The sequence below is a fragment of the Chelonoidis abingdonii genome, chromosome 2 (assembly GCF_003597395.2).
Source record: "Chelonoidis abingdonii isolate Lonesome George chromosome 2, CheloAbing_2.0, whole genome shotgun sequence".
NCBI classification, from domain to species: domain Eukaryota; kingdom Metazoa; phylum Chordata; order Testudines; family Testudinidae; genus Chelonoidis; species Chelonoidis abingdonii.
This window is the reverse complement of record NC_133770.1, coordinates 117,561,243-117,580,678: the sequence shown is the minus strand read 5'-3', so window position 1 is coordinate 117,580,678 and position 19,436 is coordinate 117,561,243. Positions and strand designations below refer to the sequence as shown.

Here is a 19,436-nt window from a genome sequence, read left to right as displayed (position 1 = left end):
CCCTCCTTGCCCTGGGGAAGGGAAGCAATTTATTACTTGTATTAGTTGGATCGGTGCTGGGGGGAGGGAAGAGGCAGAGCTCCAACTTTTCCCCAGCCCTTCCTGACTAGCTAGTTAGAGGGAGGAGTCAGCAGTTGCATAGTGCTCCGTACCCCTATGCCCTCAGACCCAAGGTCGTGTAGGAGAGTATTGTTCCCCTGGCGGAGGTGCACAGTCCACGTGGAAATCTAGCCCGAAGAGTATATTCTGACCGCACAGGATAGTACAGGAGTGGGAGAGGAATCCCTATGGGAAGAACTCGTTTCTCTGTGAATTAGTTTCACTAGATTTCTAATAGTGTTATGAAATGTATTTAAAATCATGTGTGTAGAGTAGCTATGTGATTTGTTTACTGGGCGTATTTGTTACCCTCTCCTTTTCTATAGGTTTGAAGATGGCACTGTTTCGTTCCTTGATATCATTGCACTGAAACATGGATTTGATGCTTTGGAAAGACTTACAGGTCAGTCGCACACACAACTCTAACACCAAAGAGGAAAGTTCCAGATTAATACACAGGGCTTTATTCTGATCTTGTTGACACCACTAACTTAATTCACTTGGCTAGAGTTATGGCTGATGTTCACTAGTGTGAGATTGGAATCGTGCATGTCAGTGGTGTATTCAATTTTAAAATATCAGATTTTTCCAACCCATTTTGCCACTATCTATAAGAAAAACAAAACATGGATGGGATTCTTCTAAATAAACGTGTAAAGTTTTGAACAGGTGACACATTTGTAACCTGAATATCATTCACAGATATATGGAAAGATTTAGTAGAAATATTTGCATTAATTAGTTGGGCTTCATTCAGCTTTAGTTGGCAGCAGTAATTTTTCCTACTGCATATTAGAACTTGATGATGTGATTTGGTGCTGAAGAGCTATTTTGTGATAGAGAAACCAGTAAAAACAATTTAGTGAATTCCCAAAAGCTTCTTGTTAAATAAGAAATAGTGCTCCATTGTCTGTTTGGGTGCCTTCAGGCAGTAAACTTTCCAGGCAATTTTACTTTTTACAACAGTATATATTGCATTATCATGATGTCTTTTAATGGAAACCATTCTAAAATAGATTACATTTTACATTTCTTATTCAACCTTTTTTTCTGGGCAGCTACGTCTCAGGAAAAAAAAAATATGACTGTGAAGCCACTGTAGAAATAATTTAAGGATTTGAGTATGAGTAATCACTTTTTAGATCATTCATAGAAGAATCTGAAAGAGATTGATGAATTCAGTTCTGTAAAAGGCTTTCAGTCCTCGGCTGACGTGCTTTAAAACTAATCGTCTGAGTGAATTTCTGTGTCTCATTTTTATTTTTTTCATAAATATTTATATTTTATATAATTCAAATGTGACTCTTGGCATAATTAGATGACATTGTTATAACAATCAGATCTGATATAGTTGCCCACCTAAGTAGTGACATGCATCCGTTGGGGAAAAAATAGTAATCCCCTCTCTCAAAAAAAATCTTCCTGTTGAGATGCACACCACGTTCAATGAAATTTGCAATCCCCTTTCACATTTGACTAAGTGATTTTCTTTTTGCTGTGTTGTCTCCTACATGGTAGTAGGACACAGTTAAATAAAATGAAAAGTATTTTCAACTTCTGTTAGCAATTGCCACTGAAAAATATTGAGGTTTATAAAATGTTATCCGTATATTGACCCATATTTATTACTATTACCCCATATTCAGTTGGGTGGAAAAAGATGCATATGGGTGAGTGCTACTCATTGGTTTATAAAATGAAAGGTCTCCAGAAACTAGACTCTCTGTGCAGAAGGTCTACTATGGGGGAGGTTACAGTGGACACATTGCCATAGCCTCCTTTAGGCAGGAGATTAGGGAGTTTTAAGGAAACAAAACATTCCCCAAAATAGGGTTGCCAGTTTTGGTTGGTATTCCTGGAGGTTTCATCACATGACATAATCTTTAATTAAAGATTAATCTTTTAATTCCTCGACACTCCAGGACAATTCTGGAGAGCTGCCAACCATACCCTAAAAGGGGCATGAACCTGGCTGCCAGGAGATGTCCTGATTCAGAACCTTCTCCGTATGAGCTCCTGCGAAGCCATTGGCAGGAATCAAAGCCGCATTCCCTGGTGGAAAACTTTGGAGCGAAGGGTATTAGAACCAACAGTTCCATGTTAAAGTGGGTCTCCCAGAGTCACAAAGGGTCTTCTTGACTCCAGGATGTGTAACGCATTATTCCTTGCATCAGCAGGTGCTTATCTGGCCAAGTGTATCAAATCCATGAGATGACCATTAGTGCCAGATTTTGCATTTAAATCAGAGATTTATCTGAAAGATACATAAAATTACATGAAGCCAGAGAGCTCCCTATTGACCACATATATGATGAGGCTTAACTGCATCTTTACTTGTATGCACGTAGAATATATTGTGCTTATGAAATGTGCTCTTGGCATATCAGTTTCAAGCAGAAATATAGGTATACGTGATGCGTAAAGCCTACATCGCTCAACTTTCTTCAACTTACTCTTCAATTTGTTGTTTTCAAGCACATACCTGACATAACAGTGGCCCCAATTCAGAGAGGCACTAAGCATCTGTGGGGCATTTGTAATACCTGGTGGCTGTTGTGGTGATTTCAGGTGTTCTGCGCCTGAGGATTTGGCCCAGTGTTTGAAAAGTGGCTGTGTTCCTTCCTGATGTCCCAAGGATTTTGTGAGGAGCCTTCTGTGACCTGGGGTGCCTGGAGCAGCCCTCACTGGAAATGCCAAGGTCAGAGCAGGCTGTAAAAGGGAGAGCAGATGCTCCCAAGACTGGTGGGTAACACCGAAGTTAAACTCCCCAACCAGTCACAAACTGTGCTTCTGATCCTCCCTCACTGGTTATCATGAAGCAAAAAAAGGTAACCACACAGCCCCCTTCATTGCATTCCAGTTCTCTGGCTCCCAGTCAGCACATAGCTCCAGTACAGTGAGAAGTTGTTTAAAAACTCTGCTCACATATACAAAATGTTCTTCTGACCCCAAAGGGTCAGCCACATTACCAGGTCACTATAGATTTGGATCTTACGCAAAATACCACGCTGCCAGCCAGTCCTTTAGTGTCTGAAACTAAATGTTTATTATAAAGAAAAAAGAAAGGAGAGATGTTAAATGGCAAAACAGCCAAATACATACAAAGACTTCAAAGTGCATATATCAGGCTCCTAGCAGTATTGGTGAGTTTGCTGGTTTGAACGTCCCTCTGGAAAACATCCTCAGCTTGCATGGGTCCTTCAGTCCTTTGTTCAGAGCTTCATTTGTAGAAATGTTACTCCAGAGGTAAGAAGCCGGAATGAAGACAAGAAGCAGAACTGAAGACCATTTTGGAAAAGATTCAACTGTCTTTTATAGTCTCTTTGCCATGTCACTTGTGCGACCTTTGTTCCAAACACAAGCTGCCCAGCACATGGCTTGGAAACCTTAGGGTTCTGTCCATAGGCATGTCCCTGCTTGCCTTGTTGAGTCACAAGGTGATACAAACAGATAAATGAGATTATCACATCTGGCAAATTATAACATTTTTGCAGATATCTTACATGGGATATCTGGCATAACTCATTGCAATTTTACAATATTGGTATTCATAATATCCTGAAGTGCCCCCCTCCCCAAACTCCACATAGCATCACAACTTCTATAGCTCTTCAAGGGCCTGCTCCTCTTGAAATCAATAGCAGAGCTTTCGTTGACATTAATGAGAGCAGGATTGAGCCCCAAATGAATAAGGAGATTTTGTACGCTCTCCGTATACAGACTACAGTTCAGAAATGGAACCTTTGGTATACTGTTGATCTATCCATAAAATTAACTGCTTTAATAGTATGTATATTCGCTACACAAACCTGTTCTGTGGTGAAGGAGCAGTTCTGTGGAATTTAGGAGCAAACTTCTTTTGTTGACAATGCACCAACATTACCAGAGCCCTGACAGGAAAGGAGGCAAAACATCATCCCTCCCAATTCATTTCTTTTTTCATCTTAGCTTCCGTCTGGCACCTATTTCAGCTGAACAATTTATAAATCTAATGAGGGTACTAGGCTGAGGAAAAAACTGCTCCCCTCCAGTCCTGGTCCCGGATAAGCTGTATGGTAATAATGTGATGACAGGATAAATATAGGCATGAAAGAAGAGTCTGAAGCCTTTTCTTCCTGCTTTTGATTTGCTTCCTGGTCTGTATCAATGATGAAAATCTAAGACCATACACACACAAAAGACGTTGAGTGTGTGTGTAGATTTGTCCAAATTCTCTGCAGTGTCTTTTGTCTTCCAATTTTGGACTAATTCATTTGTTACTGGTGGTCTCTTTTATTTTACCTTTTTTTTTTCTCTGTCTGGCTTGTATGGCAGTTCTGGTCATGAATTTTCTGTAGAATACAAACTAATGCTTCAAGGCAAGAATAAGTTCCTTCACAGGGACAGGCTTGAAATGATAGCTTTCTGTGTGAAAAGATCTGTCTCTGGTATTTTGGATACATGGAATTTTATTTTCTCTATCACTCATCAGTAGCCATGTTTAGCTGCAAACTGGATGTATTTATACTACTCTGGGGTGAGGGTGGTGAATTATTGTATTTGCTTCATTAATAAAGCCCTCTTTTGGCCATGTTCTTGGCCAATATGGGTGAATAAACGGTCTTGTGATGAGCTTATGGTGTTCATTATCACCTTCAGAAGAATTATACATTGCTTACTCTCAAGAGTCTAAAACACTTGTGGATGGTTTGATAAGTTTGCCATAATTTTTATATAATAATGCCTATACATTGAAATAACTTCATAGAATAATTCAGATTCTTTCTTGCAAGACACTGTAGATAATGTGACTTATAAATTAAATATTAGTATGAACTTGGATTTTTTTTTCCACGGATATCTCTTACTATAAGGTTGACTTCTTTTTACTCTTTTTTGAAATTGGAAATTTTAGCGATCTTTTAAAGTGAAAATGAGGGAGTGTTTTGTTTTGTTTTAAAAGTTCCCCAATTTTTTAAAGAATAATCACTTTAGTTGTGTGTTTGGGCATTTCAGTTTTGGTTTTCCATCTCCCCCTTCCCTACTCCTTGCTTTTCAGCAGGAACCTGGAAGAGGGGAGGAAAAGAAAAATAAAGGGGGAGAGAGTGGAGAGAGACAGGAAAAAATTCTAAAATGAAATATAAGAAACCTAAACACTGTGATAAAAATGTTCACATAAACATTTAAAATAAACTAAAAATTATTGCTTTTTGAAACCTGTGTGGAACAAAATGACTTAGTAATTTTTTCCAGTTTCTTGACCAGCTGTTCAGTCACAAGATTAAGCAGTAATTCTTCTGTGTGGCAAATCTACCTAAGGTTCTTCTGTGGCCCCCATTACAGTAGTATCTGAGTGCCTCCCAATTTTAATGTCTTTGTCTTGACAAGATCCCTGTGAGAGAGGGAAATGTAGCTTCACTGGGAGAAGGGGATAAAATGGGACCCAGATGGGGCCACCCCTGCATCCTCCTGGGCAAGTGTGACCCTCCTCCTTGACTCTGGGGAACTAAGATCCAGGTGGTGTCTTTGGAGGAAAACTGCAGAGCAGCCATCCAGAGCTCCAGCCAGTAGGACCAGGAGCAGCCAAAGCAGGGATCTAAATATTTCAGGCAAACTTGTGGAAATTTCTGCAACTTCCTCTGTCCTGTGCTGATAGGCTGTTTGCTCCAATCCTCCTTCTTCTTCTCAATTTCATCTGCCTCTCCTTCATTTTCCTCCCCTGCTGTGTTTCCCTCACCCCTCTTCCCCTCCTTCTTCCCATTTAGAGCGTCCCCTCTAGACTAAACCATTAAAATAAGAATTTCTGGAACTGATATGACGTTTGCTGCCATCAAATTGTTCACTCTGCTCGTATGTTCTACCCTTTCCCCTGCCCTCTGTAAGCTCTTTGGGACAGGAACTGTCTACTACTCTGTGTTTGTACAATGTCTGTCACAATGGGACCTATGCTTGATGGGCCCTGAGGTGCTATCACAGGGGTCAGCAACCTTTCAGAAGTGGTGTGCTGAGTCTTCACTTATTCACTTTAACTTAAGGTTTCGCATGCTGGTAATACTGTTTTTTAGAAGGTCTTTCTCTCTATAAGCAGGGCCGCCAAGAGGATTCAGGGGGCCTGGGGCAGGGCCAGGTCTTCAGGGAAGGACCTGCCGCCAAATTGCTGCCAAAGAATGAAGCAGCAGCGTTAGAGCTGCCACCAATCGCGGGTTTTTCTTTTTCTTTTTTTTCCTTTTTTCTGCCTCTTGCGGCATGGTGCTCTGAGGCTTCAGCAGGACTTCAGTGGCGGGTCCTTCACTGCGCTGAAGGATCCGCCGCCGAAGACCCGGAGCGAGTGAAGTGCCGCTGAAAACCCAGGCCGGCTCAAGGGGCCCCTGCAGGGCCTGGGACAAATTGCCCCACTTGCCCCCCGCCCACCCTCGGGCGGCCCTGTCTATAACTCTATATATTATATAACTAAACTATTGTTGTATGTAAAGTAAACAAGGTTTTCAAAATGTTTAAGAAGCTTCATTTAAAATTAAATTAAAATGCTGATCTTACGCCGCTGGCCCACTCAGCCCGCTGCCAACCTGGGGTTCTGTCCACCTGGTTTGGCAGTGGGCTGAGCGGGGCCTGCAGGACCCCGGCTGACACAGGGCTGGCAGAGGGCTGAGCGGGGCCAGTGACCGGAACCCCAGTCCGGGGGTGCAGGTGGGAATGTGCGGGGGTGCAGGACCTCCAGTTTGGTGCTCAGGGTGGGGGGTGGGGATGTGGGGGGGTGCAAGAGTCAGGGCATGGGGTGTGGGGGCGCTGGGTATGTGTGGGGGGGGTCAGGCATCAGAACGGGGCCTGGGTGTGTGTGAGGGGGTGCAGGAGTCAAGGCAGAGGGCTGACTGTGTGGAGGGATGCAGGGGTCAGGGCAGAGGGCTGAATGTGTGTGGGGGGGGTTCAGGGGTTAGGGCAGAGGGGTGTGATGGGGGTTCAGGGGTCAGGGCAGAGGGCTGGGTGTGGAGCGGGAGTTCGGGGGTCAGGGCAGAGGGCTTTGTGTGTATGGAGGTGCAGGAGTCAGGGCATAGGGCTGTGGGGGGGGGTTCAGGAGTCAGGGCAGAAGGGTGAGGGTGTGGGGGGGTTCAGGGGTCAGGGCGGAGGGCTGGGGTGCTCCCAGCCTCCTGCCGTGAGCGGCTCATGGCAGGGGGCTGGAGGGGATATGCCCAATTAAACCCCTTACCCCAGGGCCCCATCTGTCCCCATCTCTTCTCTGCCTCCTCCCTGGAGCAGCGAGCATGCTGCGGCTCCCCTCCGCCTCCGCCTCCGCCTCACAAGGGCAATCAGCTGATTGGCACAGGGAAGGAGAGGAGGAGGTGCAGGAAGGCAGCATGTTGGGGGAAGAAGGTGGGTGGGGGGAGCTTGGCTGCCAGCAGGACCAAGCTTCTGCCTCCTGCCCCCGCAGGAGAGAGCGGTGGGGGGGGGTCTGAGTGGGGCCGGGATCCTGGCAGGTAGAAGCGTGGCATTAAAAATTGACTTGTGTGCCATCTTTGGCACACGTACCGTGGGTTGCCAACCCCTGTGCTATCATAATAACATGATTAATAATAATGTCCCCATTTTACAGATTGGGAAGTGAAGCACAGAGAGACTAAGTGACTTGTTCAAGGTCCCACAAGTCTGTGGCAAAGCAGGAGATTGAATGCAGGCTAGCACCTTAACCAGTGGACAAACTGTTTTCTCCAAACTATGCCTATAATTCTTGTAGCCTCAGATTATTCTAAATTTGTGTTCCAAATAGATAGGAATTTACCCCCTCTTCTTGTGCCCATCACACTGAAACTTAAATGATTCCAAACCCATTTTCTTCTCTTCACTACTTTCACTAAACCCTTACTTAGAGCTAACTAAAGCCTTGTCTATGCTGGTGGCAGCATGTAGGGTACATGTAGCTACACAGTACAGTGAAAAGCAGGCTGTGTCCACACAGTGGTGTGCAGGGACATGCGGCAGTGAAAGGCTCTGTAAGCCAGGGAGCCAGAGAGGAAATGCTTCAGCAGCAGGGAGCTGTGGAGCCTTTCCCCACTGCCTCTCCCCCTGCAAGAGCCTTTCCCTGTTGCCGTATTCTTTCACTGGCAGAGAGAGACTCCAGCAGTGGCAAGGCAGCGGGACACTGCACTACAAAATGTAGCAATGTAGACATGAGAGGCACTGCTTGAGTGAGTACAGAGCCATGTAGGGTTCTGGCATGTCTTTACTCTACTTACCTAAGCCTTGCCTCACTGTCTACACTGCCTGGGGTGACCCTACCTTCCATTTGGCCAGGACAGTCCCCTTTTTAAGACTTGTCCTGGCCGTCCCAACTTTTTTGGCAAAACTGTGCATTTGTGATCAACTGTGATCATCAGCTGGCAAGAGCAGTTTTGCCAAAAATGTAGGGTGCGACCCCTAGTGGGGTGCAGAGGAAAGTGGTGGAGGGCGAGCAGCAACACAAGCCCTGTGCAGGAGGAAGGGCTCAGGAGAGTGGCTTGGGCCAGGCCAGCTCCACATGGGTTCGTGGCAGGGGGTCTTGGGCTGGCCCCCCATGCAGGAGGTAGAGGGAAGTGTCTGGCTAGTCCTGGTTGGGTTGGGGGGGGGGGGGCCTCGGGCCAGTCCCAGAGGTGGGCAGGTGGAAGAGGGGCTCAAGCTGGCTCAATGTAGGCGGGTGGCAGGGTCTGGGCTCATGTCAGCCTCACGCATGAGGGAGAAAGGAGGGCCTTGGGCCAGCCCCGCAGGCAGGAAGCAGGGAAGGCTGTGGATGGGGGAGCTCATGCGGGGCCTCAGGCCCCCCTGTGCAATGTCCCATTTTCCCTTTGGGAAAATGTAGTCCCCCCTAACACTGCTATATATACCTGTGCTAACAGGGTGTGCAGCATAGGTATTCTACAATTGCCGTTAAGCGTAGACATAGCCTAAGCAGCAGAATCTTTTCATTAAGGGCTTGATCCTGCAGCAACCAGATCAAGTATTTGTAACTATGCAGAGCCCTGAAAGGTGATTGGAAGATGTGGTGATATGTCGAGCATGACCCGTAGTATGGAGCAGTAGTGCATTATTCAGTACAAAATGTCTTCTGCAAGTCTGCTTAGAGTACTCAGTATTAGGGTGAGCTTTCTGGACCTTGATTCAATTGGAGAATTGCTGGGTGGTCAGATAAGATATATTTATTTATGTTCCTATTTTGTTTTTAATATAAAATAACATATGTTCTGGTGCTGTTGATCTAATGGACGAAGGCTATGGATGGAGGTTATCTAGGGTTTTAGAACTTAAGCTGTGTTTTTTCATTAAGTTGTATCACCTGTCAATTCAGGACCCTGGTATGTGATATCAGGAGAAAAGAAAGCATTTAATTATGATAGATCCTATTGTAAGTGTGAATCAGAACATAAAATGTGCCTATTTGGGCATGTGTGCCTGTGCATCTGTCCCTATACCCACCTGCCCCTTAACTTTGTGCAAAGATATGATGCACTACTCATCATGATATATTGATGTTTCTGGGCAAATTTGATGTATACAAATAAGAGAAGGCTAGTTCATAAACACAGAAGATTATGCCTGTTTACATGGAAAAAATTCATAGACACGATTTAAAAAAGAACCCTTAGCCAGATTATGTTTTCCCTCATATAATAAGAATGTATGGGTGTGTTCCTGTGATGCACACATACCAAGTTTTGTGCAGCTCTATATGACATAAAGCAAATTACTTTATTTTTATTTCATTTTCATTTATTATATTTTCAAATTTACATATAAATACAGTGTCATCTTAACAAATATTTAGTGGCTTTGCATTGGTGAAGCATATCAGCATATTTCACCACCAGCTGGGGATGTCAGAATTGAGGTGAGCATTCCAACCTTAATGCAGCAGGTCTCTTCTGTGTGTAGATTATGCTACAGACTTTAATTTTACATTTCCATGTTTACATATAGTCTCTTTCCCTGTATGGATTATCTTTAGACTGAATACAGTACCTTCAGAGCAAAGACCCCTGTCACTTGAGCTTGAGGAGTAACTGTTAGCAGATGTATAAGTTGTTATATTTTCATTGACCAGTCCCTAGAGGGAGACATGACACAAACCCTTTGCAAGCAGGTTATACAATCATTTGTGAGAGAGTAGTGGCTTGTTAGATAACAGGTTCCTGGGCACTATTCTTTTCTCTGGGAGTAGAGTGTGGTCAAGTGTTTAAAACAGCAGTTACAGACTGGATAGTGAAGTACACATATTCCATCTGAAAAGCCTATGTGAGTGAATGGATGACTTGGCTCAGTTATACTACAGATGTGGATTGTATTCCCAGTTCTGTCTTAAGTGGCATCATGAAATCTCTGTTACCTTATTTATGAAATAAGAGAAATAATAGTTTACTGCCTCTTAGGGTAAAGATTTGAGGCCTTGGTCTGTAACAAGGGTTGTGCAGTGTTAGAAATATTAACAGTCAGGAGGTAATACCAGAACCTATTGTCCCCTGGCTCCTAGCTTGGTGCAATTTCTCCCAGGGCAAAGGGTATCTGTGTATCTTTTTCCTGGCCTAGTCATCCCCAGATGCCTGGTAGGCACGAAGGAGTTGCCAGTGCAAGAGTCATGCAAGGTGCTTGACATTTGGCAGTGAGGTCATGAAAGCCTATGGAATTCCTTGTGTGAAAGGAGGATTTGAATAAGGATTGTGGAATAAGTTCCTATAATAGTGTCTTTTGGAACTCCCCTTCTAAATGGAGAATGTGTGAAATAACCATAAAATCAAATTGAGAACTAGACATTTTTTCGTTTTTTTTTATTTTTGAAATATAGGGCTTGGTTTACATGTGACTTTTAGCCTAGGAACTTATTTCCCTGTTGTGCTCAGTTTCTTAAAACCTCAGATAAGAGATATTGAAATATTTTTTCTTTATATAATATTTTTATAAAGTTACAGCTATAAATCATAATTAAAAGGGAAATGAAAAATATGCATAAATTAAATTCCATTAAAATGTTAAACAATGTTCTGCATTTTCAGTTAATTATTAATATTAATAATTAAAAAGGAAAACACAAAGAAAAACATGTTACCATGTGGACATATTTTTCCTTGACTGCTGTATGATCTGTTTCCTTACCAAAAACACTTGGGGACATAATTTTGACAGGCTGGTGAAACTGAGTTAATATATATGAAAAATAAGAGAAGTCTTTAATTAGAGAATGTATCGGTTTTTGGCATTCATCGGAGTATGCATCTCATTGGAATCTTAGACGTGCACTTTAGTCATCCTTTAGCAGATGTCAAGGTTCTAATTCCAATGCATATTGGGTACCATAGCAAGGATTACTTTATTTCATTTCTTACATTTTTAATTTCTGAACTAACTGGATCCAGCTGTTCCAGTCTTGATGAAACGCAGAGATGTTATGCTAAATCCAGAAGGGCTAAATTAAACAAAATAAAATTTGCATATTGTGTAAAACTCCACTTATTCAGCAGCTCCAGATTATATGGTGCTAATCACAAACACTAGATATAGTAAATCCTCTTGAAGTCACCCTGGGGTTAAGTCAACTGCTTTATGCTCTTTGACATATACCCATGAAATATGTAATCAAGTCTGTTTGACGTCCTCTTCTAATTACTGTGTATATATTTTAAACAGATGCCTTTCCAGCTGATCTGTGCCTTATGAGACCTTTTTTTCACTATTAATCAGAAAACCTCTCTATATGTGAAAGGCAAATGCCAATTAAGAGAAAGTAATATTAGTTTCACTGTTCAGAAACTGTTTGCAAATAAGACGAATGCCAGATAATCTATACATGTAAATAAAATGTAAGGATCACTGGAATGGTATCCATTGGGGGTACAATTATTGTATAGCGCACTGTGCTGTTTTAGAATATCATAAAAATAAAAACTTGTTGTTTGACATGCTGATTTTTGGTAAAAAGGGAAATATTAAGTAAATGATATTCTCTGTTGAAAATAGGAATGGTTAACAAATATGTCATACTCTAGAAAGGACTGTTGTGTCTCTCCAAAAGCCAGAGTTTAATCTTTTTCAAGAATAAATATTTTATTTATTTTACAGTCAAGAATTCTAACGTATAATTTCAGCCTTTTGTGTTATTAGATAGCATATTGGGGTCTATGACTAGGTGCTATGATAATACATATAATAATAATAATAAATAAGATATATTTTGCAAGATATTAGGAGGGAAAAGGAATATTTAATGAGCTAAGAGTCATTAGACATGAAATAAATAACAACTGATTGTTACTGTGGCCTGGTCTACACTACGAGTTTATCTAGAATTTAGCAGTGTTAAATCAAATTAACCCAGCACCCATTCACACAATGAAGCCCTTTACTTCGATATAAGGAGCTCTTAAAATTGATTTCTGTACTCCTCCCCGATGAGGGGAGTAGTGCTTAAATCGATATTGCCATTTCAAATTAGGGTTAGTGTGGCCGCCATTCGACGGTATTGGCCTCCAGGAGCTATCCCACAGTGCACCATTGTGACCGCTCTGGACAGCAATCTGAACTCGGATGCACTGGCCATGTCAACAGGAAAAGCCCTGCGAACTTCTGAATTTTATTTCCTGTTTGCCCAGCGTGGAGCACTGATCAGCACAGGTGACCATACAGTCCCAGAATCAAAAAAGAGTTCCAGCATGGACCGTATGGGAGATACTGAATCTGATTTCTGTATGGGGAGATGAATCTGTTCTATCAGAACTCCATTCCAATAGGCGAAATGCCAAAACATTTGAAAAAATCTCCAAGGCCATGATGGACAGAGGCCACAACAGGGACTCAATACAGTGCTGCGTGAAACTTAAGGAGCTGAGACAAGTGTACCAGAAAGCCAAAGAATCAAATGGACACTCACGGAGGGAGGGGCCACTGATGACTGTAGCAATCCCACAGTTCCCGCACTCTCCGAAAACCATTTGAATTCTTGGCTGAGCTCCCAAAGCCTGAAGGGTCAAAAACATTGTCGCAGGTGGTTCAGGGTATATGTCGTCAGCCCTCTCCCCACTCCATGAAAGCAAAGGGAAAAAAATCATTTCTTGCCTTTTTTCAATGTCACCGTATGTCTACTGGATGCTGCTGGCAGATGCGGTGCTGTAGCGCTACACAGCGGCATCGCCTTGCCTTGCCTTGCCTTGCCTTGTGGATGGCAGATGGTATAGTATGGCTGATATCTGTCATCGTTGTCCCGTGGGTGCTCCTGGCTGGCCTCAGTGAGATTGGCCGGGGGCGCCTGAGCGAAAATGGGAATGACTCCAGGTCATTCTCTTCTTTAAGTTTTGTCTAATGGAGATTCAGTCCTGCCTGGAATATCATGGCAGCTGGAGGCGTCTGCCTCAGGCTGCTCTCCCAGTCAGCAGCACCGTGCGGTTGCGCCTACCCTAGCCTACTCCTTGCTACCAGGGCTCACAATCAGATACTTAGATCTCTACATTTTGCTGCAAATAAAAAAAATAAGTTGCCGTTTAGAATTGTCCCCCAACATACATATCCTGGGACATTTTATATTTTACCAGTGTCAACCAAAGGCCCATACACAAATGGAGATTCAGTCCTGCCTGTGCTTCTATCCTAGTGCTTGTCACAGATTTCCATTTTCAGCTATAGGCTGAGCAAGTACAGAATGGTGGTTCACTCTACTTCGCTGTAAGCCAACCGCCCTCCCCTCCCTCCTTTGATGTCTGCTTGCAGAGGCGATAAAGTCAGTGGTGTTTCTTATTCATGCATTCTTTATTACTTCATCACACAAATGGGGGGGGATAACTGCCATGGTAGCCCAGGAGGGGTAGGGGAGGAGGGAAGCAACAGGTGGGATTGTTGCAGGGGCACCCTCTAGAATGGCATGCAGCTCATCATTTCTGCGGGATATCTGGGGCTCTGACTCGGGGTGGCCATTTGCCTCTCTGGTTCTTTAGTAGGCTTGCCTGATATTCTAGGCAGGACTGACTCTCCATTAGACAAAACTTAAAGAAGAGCATGACCTGGGGAGTCATTCCCATTTTTGTCCAGGCGCCCCTGACCGACCTCACCGAGGCTGGCCAGGAGCACCAATGACAGCAGCAGACGGTACAGTATGACTGGTAACTGTCTTTGTCAACTTGCAAAGCAGCAGACAGTACAGTAGGGCTGGTAACCGTCTTTGCTAACTTGCGAAAGGCAAGGGGATGCTGCTGTGTAGCACTGCAGTACCGTGTTTATCAGCAGCATCCAGTAGACATACGGTGACAGTGAAAAAAGGCTGAACAGGCTCCATGGTTGCCATGCTGTGGTGTCTGCCTGGGAAATCCAGGGAAAAGGACGCAAAATGATTGTCTGCCGTTGCTTTCATGGAGAGAGGATTGACTGATGACATTTACCCACAACCACCCATGACAAATTTTGGCCCCATCAGGCATTGGGATCTCAACCCAGAATTCCAATGAACGGGGGAAACTGCAGGAACTATGGGATAGCTACCCATAGTGCAATGCTCTGGAAATCGACACTAGCCTTGGTACATGGACACAGACCGCTGAATTAATGTGCTTAGTGTGGCCGCGTGCACTCAACTTTATACAATCTGTTTTCAAAAATCGATTTCTGTAAAATTGGAATAATCCTGTAGTGATACCCTGTGTTAGCTACTTTAAAATAAGTCTTCAGAGATGTAAGCAGAGTCAGGCTGAGCTCTACCCTGACATCTGGTGGTGAATTATGGGGAGTGTAGAAAGGAATTTTAGGTATTTGCATTGGCACACCCACCCCACCTAGCATAGCCTACGGCAGCCTGGGATGGTTATTTTGACAGCTCTGGGATCCCCAATTTCTTGGTTATTGGGGCAGGAGGAATAACGTGCTGTCACCTTGATTATGTGAATGAAGAACTATGAGACTGCTTTATGATAGAGATGTCTCAATATCAATTAAGTAGCACTTGCTAGACAAGGGACATGGGTACCAAAACCCATTGAAATAAGAGAGGTTGGGGACTGGTGTGTGTACCTGATGGTATGGGCCCATTTTGAGGGCCTGGAACACCAATTGCACATCCTCCTCTCTCCACTGTTGAAGAACAGAGCTAATTTTGATCCCATTAGGAGTCCATCTAGAGGCTGCTGAGCTGAATTCACGTTGGGCTAATGGTGCACCAGTACGGGGGCTCCCCTAGTACAAGCTGAAATCACTAAAAGAGCTAAGCTTACTGAGCTGAGATCACTGAGTGCTGTGTTAACTAGTGGGGGAGCCTGAAGATCTATCGCTAAGCAGCTGGCAGAGCGGAGCAGTTTGCAGCATGTTGGAGCAGCCCATGGAACAGTGAGCGGAGTGGAGCAGTTTGCGGGGACAGCTGAAGTGGCTCACGGGTCGGCTGGAGGAGCGGCACAGCTAGTGTAGTGGAGCTGGTTGTGGTGAAGGCTGCAGCAGAACTCCACAGAGAGGCAGAGCAGTTGGCCCTGGCCCACGGAAGGTGCCCCTTAACACTCTGTGTGTGCCCCCTCCTCCCATTTCCACTCAGGCTGGGGGGCGTAAAACTCTGCAGATAAACTTTTGACCTCTGGGGTGGCACTGACCAGAGACTTTTGGGTTGTTGGACTTTGGGGTGATTGGACTTAAGACCCTAAGGGGGAAAGGACATTGCCAGACATACTTGGAGGTGGGTTTTTGCTTATGGTTTGTGTTATAATCCTGTTTGTGGTGTTTCTCCAACGTGATGCCGCATTGTTTTCCTCCTTTATTAAAAGGATTTTGCTACAATCAGACTCTGTGCTTGTGAGTGGGGAAGTATTGCCTCCTAGAGGTGCCCGGGGGGGGGGTGGTATGTAATTGTCCCAGGTCACTGGGTGGGGGCTCGAGCCGGTTTTGCATTGTCATTGAAATGGAACCCCTGGATATTGAACCTGGCCCTTGTTGCTGCCAACTCAGAGGGGCAGAAGGGTTGCATAAATAATCTGTAAAGTTTATTTTTTCCTAACTTTAAAGTGAAAAGATGCAAATTGACCCATGGCTCCTACTGAAGTTTATAACTGCTTATACTAACGACAACATGTTTAGCAGAGACATCTGCTGGCTGTCTTTAAAAAATGAACCAGCAATCCCATCTTTAAATATTAGAATTCTATTTCTCTCACTTCTACAAGGAAGACCTTTTTAAAAAGAAAACTAAAAGGGTTTTGAGTCTTTACGTGAATACCCAAAGCATTAATACTATTACTTCAGAGGAAACATTATAGGTATAATCAAATAAAATAATTACCAAAGGTAAAACAATTTTCTTGTTGCATTGCTGAAGTCACTTTCTGTTGAATCTGAACATAATTGGAGATGTATATACAAGTAGAAAAAAACACAAAACATAGGTGGAAGAGAAATACCCCAATTGAGGGCATCAGTACAGATACTAAAATGATACAGTAGCCAAACTAAGTCTCCATTGCCTTTAATGTGGCGAATAAGAAGAGTAAACACGCCACACACACTAACTGGTTTAATGTCCAGTACTTACCCCATTCTTTGAGTTTGATGTTCTTGTTCAATAGAATAACAGAATATAACTCTCAGCCTAAGCATTCTCCTTAGCTTGGTTTGTTTGGTTCTCTCAGTAAGGCCCTGCTTTTCCTCTTATATCTCAGAGGTCTTGTCTACACTGTTTTGCTGTCACTAGTGCACCTCCACCTGTTGCAGCACTGGTGAGAGTACTGCTGCCAGCAGAGGTTAAAACATTAGGAGCTGATCTACATTGTAGTTCCCACCTGTGGATCTGTGGCAAGGATAACAATGCTAAGAAATTAAACAAAAGTCTAATGTGGACATAGTCAACCCTCTTTTATCTTAGTGACCTCGACCCCCTACCCCAGTCTGGTCTGGCTTTCTGCAGAAGCCAGCATGGATCAGCAGGATCAGTCCTGTCTGTCCCTGCAGTAGGCTAAACCCTGATGTTCTCTTAACAGGTGTCCACTTATACCAGGCCTGAATTTGGCATTAGGTCTACTGAAACCATCAAAGGAAGTCAAGAGATATTTTTATGTATTTAAAACCTTTTAAAAAAATGGTATTACTCTGCTTTTCAGTTTACCCTCTGCAATTTTGATTAGATTACTGCTCCAAGAGACTGAAAATGAGCTCATGATTGTGTTCTCCATGCATATCTTATTTATTGTTGATTTCAATTTGTAAAATATATTAAGTAATACCAATCTTTTAAAGGCTGGATTTAAAATACAAATGGAGCCATAATAACAGACATGAGCTTTTTCTGTTAAACCTATAGTGGCAGTGGTTTGTTTTTAAAGTAATTGTATTTATTTTAGTAAAATGTTGCTGTTCTCTGAGATAAATATCCACTGAGCCACTTTTGATGCAGAATACAGGCTACATTCTTCAGTGTGCCACAACTCTGGATGGTGTGATACTTTTTTGCCACCAAAGTCTGGAGGTCAGGTGACCAGATGTCTTGATTTTTATAGGGACAGTCCCAATTTTTGGGTCTTTTTCTTATATAGGCTCCTATTACCCCCCCACCCCCTGTCCTGATTTTTCACACTTGCCGTCTGGTCACCCTACCTGGGGGTAATTTCCACCCCTTTGCCCAAATTAGTGGAGCTTCAGAGCTGTTCTTAATTATGCTAGCTTCCAATGGCCCCTTAAGGACCATTGTGCAAGTGGGCATTGCTAGAGCACAAAGTGGTAGGACAGTTCTTTGCCATTTGGGGATGTCTTTATGTCAGGGGTATCCTCAGTTACCCTTTGGGGACAGCTTGAAGTCTCCTCTACGTACCCAGAATGGTACAAAAGGGACTTAGATGGGCCTAGTGTCTCTCTCTGTTTTTTCCATTACATTCTATATTTATTTTGGTGACACTGATGTATTAAACTAAAACAGCTTTACTTGTTTTGTGGAGGACCTAACCAAGAATTATAGTCTACTGAACTAACTTTAATACAAAGCCCTTACGATTTGTTGAATTTAACTGGGTTGCTGCTAATACTGATTGTTCCTTTGTGCTGTCTCAAACTGGTAGTGAAATGTCAATCAATACCATTATTTTGACTCAGTTATTAGTTTCAGTATTTTTTCACTGTATTAACTGAAATTCCTTGATGCTCAAATTCTTGTTTTGGTTTGTATTTTAAAACATAAATTTGAGAAACAGATGGAACCTTTACTGTCTTCTCTACTGCATGCTATGGCTCATAAGATTTTAGGACAATAATAAAAATCTATATATTTTGTAACCATTAGGCCAATGTCAATGATATCCTCAACACTATGAAATGTAGCTGAGCTTGGAAAAAGTACAGCAACACAAATCTTGAAAATTCTTCAGTAAGATACTATTGAATAAAGGCTACTTTGATATAGTTAGAGGAGGTAGACATGTAAGAGACTTCTTAGATTATTCAGTCCTTGGGACAGACTGGACAAAATAATTTTAATAATAGGTCCGGCATAATCAGATCTCTGGCTACAATGTAGAGTATTACTAATAGCAGAAGCAGGGGTGGCTCCAGGCCCTAGCGCGCCAAGTGCATGCTTGGGGCAGCAAGCCACAGGGGGCGTGCCATACTTGGGGCAGCAAAATCTCTAGAACCACCCCTGAGCAGAAGCAATAAGGATTTAAGGACACTAGGTCTTGACTTACAAGTTTTGCTGGCATACTATATTGGTGTGGAGTGGTTTTTACAATATGGTTATGCTGGCAGAAGCCCTTGTGTAGGTGCAGTTACACCAGCAAAAAAGTATTGTTGTGTTTATACCTTATTTTGCTTACTGAACAGCAATATGTTGTACCGGCAGAAGCACTTTTGCCAGTATAAGTTGGGTCTACAGTAGGAGGGTTTTGATGGTATAGCTATATTGGCAAAACGTCTAAGTGTAGACAAGCCTTTAGCTTGTGAGGAGGAAGAGAAATGACATTCAAATGTGAGGACCTGATTTTTCTGATGACTTGCATCATGTTTAGTCATCTACCCCAGTGCAAAGTGAGTGTGTAATGCTACTATTCTGATCTGGCAGCATTTTATACCCACTTTTGCAAATGAATGCCTGCAGTGCAGGGCAATGAATAATCAAGTCCTGGTATTAGATCTCAGCTGGTGATACCAGTTCCACTGACACCAGTGGAGGATTTGCCCCCTGAAGGCTGCCACCAAAGAAGACAAAGTGGGTGAGGTAATATCTTTTATTGGACAAGCTTCTGTTGGTCACAGAGACAAGCTTTTGAGCTTACACGGAGCTCTTCTTCAGGTCTGGGAATTGTACTCAGAGGCCAGGTCTACACTGCGACTTTAAATCGGTTTAATGGCCGATATACCGATTTAACGCTGTATCCGTTCACACGACGTCGTCATTAATATCG

The 19,436-nt window shown here is 43.2% G+C and overlaps 1 protein-coding gene across 2 annotated transcripts in view; it reads left to right on the top strand.

Moving 5' to 3' along the window:
* The window catches only part of MOCOS (molybdenum cofactor sulfurase), a 381,792-nt gene that overhangs the window by 221,934 nt on the left and 140,422 nt on the right, over positions 1 to 19,436 (top strand). For both annotated transcript variants that reach the window (XM_075062631.1, XM_075062632.1), the window contains exon 5: positions 426 to 502. In XM_075062631.1, the coding sequence (XP_074918732.1) occupies positions 426 to 502 (77 nt within the window). The remainder of the gene's footprint in view (positions 1 to 425; positions 503 to 19,436) is intronic.